The sequence below is a fragment of the Mus pahari genome, chromosome 4, assembly GCF_900095145.1.
Source record: "Mus pahari chromosome 4, PAHARI_EIJ_v1.1, whole genome shotgun sequence".
In the NCBI taxonomy this organism is placed as follows: domain Eukaryota; kingdom Metazoa; phylum Chordata; class Mammalia; order Rodentia; family Muridae; genus Mus; species Mus pahari.
Window position 1 is genome coordinate 5,024,578 of NC_034593.1, and position 9,122 is coordinate 5,033,699.

The 9,122-nt window shown below is 45.9% G+C and overlaps 1 protein-coding gene across 7 annotated transcripts in view; it reads right to left on the minus strand.

Annotated features, from left to right (window-relative positions):
- Positions 1-9,122, minus strand: part of Tpd52 (tumor protein D52) — an 82,763-nt gene that overhangs the window by 9,208 nt on the left and 64,433 nt on the right. For 4 of the 7 annotated variants that reach the window (XM_021195499.2, XM_029537407.1, XM_021195501.2 and 1 more), the window contains exons 3-4: positions 7,746-7,894; positions 6,073-6,174 (exon numbers count right to left, since the gene is read on the minus strand). In XM_021195499.2, the coding sequence (XP_021051158.1) occupies positions 6,073-6,174; positions 7,746-7,894 (251 nt within the window). Of the gene's footprint in view, positions 1-5,043; positions 5,071-6,072; positions 6,175-7,745; positions 7,895-9,122 lie in introns of all 7 variants that reach the window. The other 3 variants (XM_029537406.1, XM_021195498.2, XM_029537409.1) reach the window with 1 other exon arrangement.

Here is a 9,122-nt window from a genome sequence, read left to right on the forward strand (position 1 = left end):
TTCTGAGTCCACCACCCATTTGATGACTCTAAGCTATTACAAATCCCACACAGCACTCCTTAGCAATAATGGTAGCTGCTCTTCAGTAAGAGACAGCCTTGATCTCAAGACTTCCTAGAAGACATTCAAGGACCACAGAGCTCTCTCCACATTCTGGGGTTCAACTTCTACCCCACAACAGCACATACAGCCCACGGACTGACAAAGCTTTAAGCCTGATCTCCCCTGGATTTTTCTAGACATCAGCTTACCAGCTGAAAAAGATCTTCATTCTTGGGCTTCTATTAAAAACGAAACAAAACCCATAGTGCTATAGTGCTATTTCACTATATTTCAAAATATTCAGAATATTTTGGTCACTAACATAGCTTTTTGGTAAGTAATCTTTCCTTTGGATAAAGCGAACAGTTCAAGTATTAATCTTCAATAACATTTAAAAGAGTGTGTGTTTTTTTAACTGAGTGTCTTCGATGTTACAGATGACAATGTGTTATTTCATCAAGTCTACCTGGATATTACTATCTAATTTATGATCCTGATGAACAGCAGAATAAGAAAGCTCTATGGTCAGAGTCAGGACATCTCGGGTTGTGTTCTCTTATGTCACATAGTAAGTTCTCCACAAATGCAGTGGCTGAAATGCACCGGAGAAGGAAGTTAACAGTTCTTCTAGTTGATCTTATGAAACATACTGTTAAAAAAAAAGAAAAGAAAAGAAAACAAAAGACAAAAGAAAATAAAGAGAAAAAAATGAATAAAAAAAAAACAGAAAAAAAAGGAAAGAAACATACTGTTCCCACAACAAAATACTTAATGAAAAATGGTCCTTCTAAATTCTTAACAACAGAACTTGAATCACCACATGGATTAACTTGGGCCCTTCTAACCAAAAAAAGAAAAAAAAGGAGGAGAAGGAGCAGCAGCAGCCTAGAAGCCACACACCCACGAGACACCTGTGACCCTAACTCCTATGACAAATCAGTGGACACCACCCACCACTTCTCCCCTGTCAGTCTGCAGACTGTTGGCACTGTATGGGATGTGGGAGCTGCAACAAGATCATCACCCTGAAATGGGAACAGGAAGTGGCCATCTCAGATGGATCTCGGAGCTGGAGAGCCACTCCAACTTAAAGGCTGTGAGGAATGGTCAGACCTCAGAAGAGCTGTAAGAACTGAGAGCAAGCCTGTTTCAGAGCACAGGCAGGATGGGAAAGGAGGGAGAGACGGTCGTGCAGGGGAGGACAGACTTTCCGACTTCCTAGGGACCACCTCATTTCCCAAGGCTTTCTGAGCAGTCAGCTGGCTTCCGTAGGGCTGTGCTCGTCTCGCCCCACTCTTCAGTCTACAAAACGGTTTTGTATTTATGCAAAACCCTCTCTTTTTGCACTGAGTGAAGGCACATCAGTTTCTGTTCCTCAACAAAAACATTATTCCCTAGAATGCACACTTCAGGAGAAGCCTCTGGCCACAGAAGGTGAGTAGTGGCCAAAAACCATAAACTTGTCGTTCATGGGATTAGCACATCATTTGATGATATTAACAAAATGAGAAGCTATGTGGAAACGCTTCAGTGTTTAAGTCACAGACAAGCCTGGCCACTCTTCCTGCACTCATGCAAGAGGTTTTCCTTTCCCTCCCAGCAGCCAGGCGGCCGGGCTCTCTGGGCAGCGCACACTAAGTACACCTGAGACAAGACAGAGGAAAAGGCAAGGACCTGCTTATAAAAAGGCTCATTTTGTATATTAAAAAGAAATCATTGGGCTAAATTTGAGTACATTTCTGTAGCAATACTTCACAATTTAAAAAAATCATTTAAAACAGAAAGAAATGAATTGCTAGAAACAGTTTTGAAGACAAGGTGTTCAACCATCTTAGTGGGAAGAACCGACGAGCGAGCACATCAATTCCGGCCGCCACACCCCACTACCTAAGCCCATCCACACTCACAACCAGATGGGATTTCACGTGCTGGATACTGAGGCTGCCCTGAATTCAGTGGGCAGCATTTCCTTCATTTCTGGCTCCTCTACACAAACTTATACAAAGCTTCTTCAACTGATGTTATCATTTCCAATTTTGTCCAAAGCTGACCGCAATATGGAACCTTCCACAGCAAAAAGTCAAAGTCACCAACTAACAGAGAGGCTATAGAGACCCATCATATCTATAAAGCAAAATCTATTAAAACTCTCCCAGCTTGGTCTGGAGCCCTCAAAGCGGGACTCCTAACTACGCATCTCCAAACGCCACTGGGAGGACTCGCAGTAGAGCATGTGGCTGGTTCTCTGCGGGCTTCTCAATCACATACTCACTCTTACTTCCATAACTCTTTCTCTTAAAAACCTGAACTGTTTGGGTTTTTTTCTAGATTCTGACTCTGTTATTTAAGCTTTCCATCTCTGATAATACAGAGCAAGGAGGAGATAGGAGGATTGTGCAAAGAAAAAGCAACGCTGACATGTCCGCGACAGGGTGGGCACGCCTGTGAAATCAGTCCCACATTGCTCCCACAATCTCTTCTGACTTAACCCATACAAGAGCAAAAGTGCTAGGCAAAGCCCAGGGGTCAGGAGTCACTCCCAACTTCATTGCCTGGGACCAAGAGTAATGGATCTAAATCTAACCATCAGCCACTCACACTGGCTTTGAAACCTTGATGTCATTTAGCCTCCCAGAGCTCAATGCCTTCCCAGCTAGGTTATCAAGGCAGTAGCATATATGCTTTGGACATGCTCAGGGTGGCCTTACCCAGCAGGCAACCTGTAGCTAATCCTATTACATTGCTGGCTTTGGTTGAAACAGGAACTGACATTGTTTTCATGGTGTGCTCTCTGACTCTCTCTCTCTCTCTCTCTCTCTGTGTGTCTCTCTCTCTCTGTGTCTCTCTCTGTGTGTCTCTCTCTGTCTCTGTCTCTCTCTCTCTCTCTCTTTTCCTCCTCTTCTTCCCCACCCCTCCTCCTCCTCCCGCCCCTCAATATCAGCATTCTCAGTTCTAGCCCTATAGCCTACAATCGGTCTGACACATAGTCAACATTTCACAAGTACAGTAGAATGAATGGACACCTTTGTTAACTAAAACTGGGACATGTGAATGGGAAAGGTATGGAAAGATTACAGATTTAGTTCCTAACCAAAAGATGCCCTTCCACAGAGGATAGAAGCAATTTCTTTTCTCAGGAAGGGTGGAGGTTTTCAGCAAAAAGGAACTATCTAGAATAACCTTAATAAACCCCAAAACAAATATATATATATATATATATATATATATATATATATATATATATATATATATATATATATATATATATATAATCTGAAAGGAAAACTTCTTCTTAAATCTATAAGAAATGAAACAGTGAATCCTCCCGGGATGCTATGAGACCATCGCATGAGTGTGTTGCAATGTAGTAGTGGTAAAATGAGAAGATTCTTGTCAAGGCTTCTCCACATTAATAAAAGTATGACTCAAATGTGCTGCCTGTATAGAACACAGCAAAAACAAAAGCTGGAAACACACTTCCAGGGGTTGTCTATGATTATCCCCAGGGGCCTCAAGGGTCAGGGCCCACTATCTGGTCCCACCAGGAAGCCAGCCTGGCTGAACCACCAGAATACCACACCACCACAACACCACACCACCACACCTCCACACCTCCACACCACACCACACCACACCACCACACCACCACACCTCCATACCACCACACCTCCACACCTCCACACCACCACACCAAGAACAGGAGAGTGGCTCCCAGCTGTCTTCTGGATAAAGCCTGAGAGCAGGCCCTGGCAGCACAGGCTAGGGAGAGCTGGTGGACTGATCAACTCGGCTACTTGGCCCAGATCCAGGGCTTCAGCCCACCCCCATATCTACCCCATCTATGAACTGCCAGAGCATGCGAAGGGGCCGGTCCTACAGATCCAGAGCTGAAGTATCTCATGACATAAGGCGACAACAGGATATCTGAGAGAAGTCAGGTAAGGATCTAGTATGGGTAGTGTAGCAGAAACCGGAGGCCTCGAACCAGACCGACGACTCACAGCAATGAGCATTTGTAATAAAGCTGTGTGGACCAAAGAGCGCACTGTGTGGCACACTGTGACACACTACAGCTTTCACAGCGAGATTTCGTTTTCTGTTTTGTTTTGGTGGAGGGGGGGGGATGCAGGGGCAGAGGGCAGATACAAGGAGATGGGGACTGAGTGGGGTTAGGATGCACGGTCTGAAATTCACAAAGAGTCAATAAAAAGCAAAATTAATTAATTAATTAATTAAAAATAACAACTGGAAAAGGGAGACAGAGGGGGAGAAAAACAGTAGCAGATGCTCGTGGGCTGCAGTGAGAGCAAAGCTCCCCTAAAATGATGATGCACCCCACTCGGAAGAGAGATGGAGACCGAGATGCCCATCCTGTTATTCTTTAAGCATCTTCCACTTGTCTTTTCCAATTCCTGCACATACAGCCAGAGCATGAACAAGAGAGGGAAGGTGGGCTCAGCATCACAGGACCCCTACAGGCACAACTGGTACTTTCTCACTGACACATCATACTGTGTGGAAAAATAATAAAACAGTAAAGTGCTCTCATAAACCAAATATGGAAAAGTACACGGTGAACAAGAGCTCACATGTCAAGAGCACTGTAACCTTTACAAGATAGAAGAGTTAATACCACGAGACAGTACACGTGCCGTCTATTATAATTACACAACAGGACCCACGTGAAGGAGAATTCCAATACCCTTACAAAAGCATCAAAAGCTAACTATCAGACATGAAAAGGGAGAAATTCTGTAGGCCAAGGTAAAATTGATAATAATAATTGAAACTTCAAAAGTCATCTCCATAGCCCTCGTGCCACGCTATCAGATTCTCCTTTCAAGTGGTCCATTACACGCGGTACACAAGCGACCCTCCTGGCAATTAGAATGCACTCAAGAGGAAGGTCCCACAGAGGATGCACGGGAGTGTCCAGAGGCAGCACCTCACACACATCTCACACAACTGCCAGGCAGCCGCAGGGGTTCAAACTCTCCTTACCTAAATGAATGTGAGAAAGCTTGCAATCTGTAAGAAGCCAGAGGAAGCGTTAAAACAGAAAGGAAGTTCTGCGGGGGATCTATCGCAATTAAATAACCTGCTTTCCTAAGGGTCATGATTTACATAGCCTCTAGAACACTACAGATTCCGTCAACATTAAAAGAAGTCAGGGCTCCTGGCAGGTGCCCCCCACTCAGAAAATGTGTCCTAATGACATTAAGCTTAGAACAAATGTAGCTCTCAAATATAATGCATGAGGAAATGGATTTTAATACACAGTATAATATACCGATGCAACAAACCCACTCAACTAACAAATTCTGGTTGTAAAACCTATTTTTCTCCACAAATAAAGCACACAGACTCATGCAATCTAGGCACAGAAAAAGACAAACAGAAAGTGTGCACACTAACGCAGGCACAGCCGATGTAAGCATGTTGACTACGTTCCACGCTATTTAACCACAGGGGTAGATGGAGGCACAAAAGCACCATGAAGTGGTTTTACCAAAATGACAAGAAAAACTCGGCAAACTAATCTCAAATACAAACACACAATTTAAAGAAAGAAACTCAAAATAAGACCCGCGACTGAGTGCGAACGTGGGCAAAGCATCTGGGCTCGTCACATGAGCACCTTGGAGCCACACCATGACACATGAATGTCACACACAGACAGTGAAGCCCAAGCGTGCACTCCCATGCTCTCGTAGTCATCCCCCAAAAGGCACCTGGCTCTGCCCACAACCACGCATTTGCAACACCACAGATGTACTTGTAGCAGGATCAAGGACTGAGATGCAAGTTTGCAACCAGAATTTTTCAGCAGCCCTTAAAGGGACTCACAAGATGTTCATTTGGGAGGTTAGGATACTAGGCCTTGAAGAATTCAGGCAAGCACTCAGGCCTTGGTTTGAAGGGGTTCCCTCCCCCTCTCTAGCAGAGGAGAACCCAGCAGCACCCAGACCCAGAGGCAAGGAAGGACCGACAGCAACCAGGCCTCAGCGAGGAAGGGAAAGGCACACATACTTCACGTCTTCCAGCTTTTTGGTGATGACTGAGCCAACCGATGAAAATGCAGCGGAAGCCTTCTGCCCAGCTTGCGACAGAGTCTCAGATGTCTTCTTGTATCTGTAGTCAATTATGAATGAAGAACAGGGGGGAGAAATGTCAGCTAGGCTTTTCCGTAAACTCTTTCTGCTACAGTGGTCATCACCCGTGGAAGAACTCAAGAACTAAACAGTTTTAAGAACTTCTAACGTTCTCCATAACCATCAGGCAACAGTCCTGCCATCAAGTTCTTCTGGTGCCCTGGAGAGCGGCAGGAAAGGAATGAACTGGGCAGTTAGGGTGGGGCTGGCAAAACTCAAGTGTCCCCTCCCCCCAAAAGAAAAGCAGCACACATACTAAAAAGACTCTAAGACCTGGGCCTGAGCAAGCAGGTCAGGCAACAAAGGGCTCGCCTTCCCAGCCCAAGGGCCTGAGTCTGAGCTCCCAGAACGCATGTCAGAAAAGCTGGGCCTGGTAGTTCTGGCCTATAATCCAAGTGTTGGGAGAGACAGACAAAAGGGTCCCAGGTTCACTGGCCAGCCACTTGATGAGTTCCAGGCTAGAGAGAGACCCTGCCTTATAAAATAAAGAGCAAGCCAAAGAAACAAAACTACAGATGGCAGTCACTTGGAACTGCTGGACACTCTCAGCAGAGTAGAAACATAATATGGGCCCCTCCCTGTACTGATACTGACAGAACCGATAGTTCTAAGACCACCAGTGGATGCCAACAGTCACAGCTCACACTGACCCCAGTCAACTCCGTGTCCTCTCTTACATGACCACTAAGTGACTACGGGCCAGGTGACACGGTGGTTTGACTAGGAACCGCCCTCCTCCGGCTCATGTGTTTAATTAAATGCCTTGCTATAGGGAGTGGCACTATTAGGAGGAAGTAGGGTCGGGCTTCAAGGTCTTAGATGCTCAAACTAGGCCTAGGATCATTTTCACTTCTGCTGCCTGTGGATCAAGATGAAGAACTTTCCGCTCCTTCTCCAGTACCATGCCTGCCTGCACACTCCAATGATTCTCACCATGATGGCAATGGACTGAACCTCTGAAACTGTAAGCCAGCCCTGATTAAATGTTGTCCTTTCTAAGAGTTGCTGTGGTCACGGTGTCTCTCTTCACCGCGATGGAACCCTTACTAACACAGGTGGGACATACACCGTGGACACACTAGGAAGGACACACTGGGAAGGAGATGAATGTGTCCCAAGCTGTACACAAGATGTCAGGAGGTTTCGGCATGGTTACACGAAACAGCATGGAATTTAAAACGTACTCATTTTATGTCTAAAATTTTCCATTTAATATTTTCTGGCCATGTGGAACTAAAACCTCAGAAAGAAGAAAGAAGGAGGAAGAGGAGAAGGAAGAGGAAGGAGAAGACAACAACACAGAAAGGGAAAACAACTACCCAACATTTTTCAAACTTGAAAACAGCTCCCTCAACCTGTACATGAGATTCTATTCCTTAGAATGTTCTGGAAAACCAAAATTAGAAGAGAGTCAGGTGCTTTGAAAGAACTGGAAAGAAAAGGCTGTGTGATCCAGAGAGAAAGCACAGAAACACCCTCTTCCTCTCCCCAAAGACAGGAAGACAACAGCCCTTTACGCTGTCTGGAAAGGGGACAGTCCAGGGAACATACGCATTGGTTGCCGTCACGTCTTGCCACCCTTTGGCAATATTCTGCTTGAATTCCTGAAGCGAGGTGATCCCAAGCTTCCGCTTGATCTCAGCGAGATGCTTCTCCTTTGCAGCCAACACTTGGGACAGAGTCTGGATTTCTTCTTCCACCTACAGGGAACAGGGTTGAGGAGGAAACACAGTGAGAGCTGTCCTGTAAATTATTAAGAACATCAAAGCAAGCCATGTACTGATGCTATTGTCGCCTCTGGAGACGGTATGTTTGTTCATTTGAGGTAAAGAGTCCCACCATGCGTCTTTGGCTAGCTGGAACTCTCTATGTAGACCAGGTTGGCCTCAAATTCACAAAGATCCACCTGCCCCTGCCCCTGCCCCTGCAGTCCTAGGATTAAAGTTGTGTACCACCACACATGACTACACTTAATTTTTTCATTAATTTAGCTGTCTCTTTATAAACAAAGTTGTTTAGTAAGCGGAGCAAATAAGGCTGTCTCCAGCCGAGCTACTCTGCATGTCCCTGGTTGTCCTGCTGTTACGTCAGGAGCTTCAGCACAGAAGAAAATGCTTGAGTCACCTGAGCACCACTGTGCTGACCGCTTTCCTGGCAGCTGCTCCTACTGGACTGTCCACAGAAGCTGCCGCTTATATACTACATCGAGCAATCTGTCACCCACCAAGACATAGCAACCAATCTTCTCTCATAGTAGATCTGCCAAATCCGCAGTCACATGAACTAAGCAGCATCCACTAGAGCCTTGCACCATGTGAGTCCCCACCCTAGAACAGACAACCCACAGCTAGGGGTTAGCAATGAGATGAGATGATATGGAAGGGTTAGCCTGGTAGGAAAGGGGAGCTGGACTTAGCAGACTACCTCTCTTGGAGCCTTTGAAAGGACAAGATAACCAAGGGAGAAGCTGAAACGATGTGGAGGCAGAAGCACTGAGTGTGAGTGAGATCGTGAGACTTAACACCCAAAGGAGAAGAGAAGGCTGCACCAGAAAGGCGGTGTCACAGCGTGAGACAGACACACCATGTGGAAACAGAACATTGAAAAGAGGGATCCCAGCCGGGCGTTGGTGGCGCACGCCTTTAATCCCAGCACTTGGGAGGCAGAGGCAGGCGGATTTCTGAGTTCGAGGTCAGCCTGAACTACAAAGTGAATTCCAGGACAGCCAGGGCTACACAGAGAAACCCTGTGAAAGAAAGAAAGAAAGAAAGAAAGAAAGAAAGAAAGAGAGAGAGAGAGAGAGAGAGAGAGAGAGAGAGAGAGAGAGAGAGAGAGAAAGGATCCTGAGGCCTATTCATCAAGACCCCTGTACAAGCTCGTCCGAGGCTTGCTGCACAGCGTCAGCCTCAGCCCCGTGTGACCTGCAGC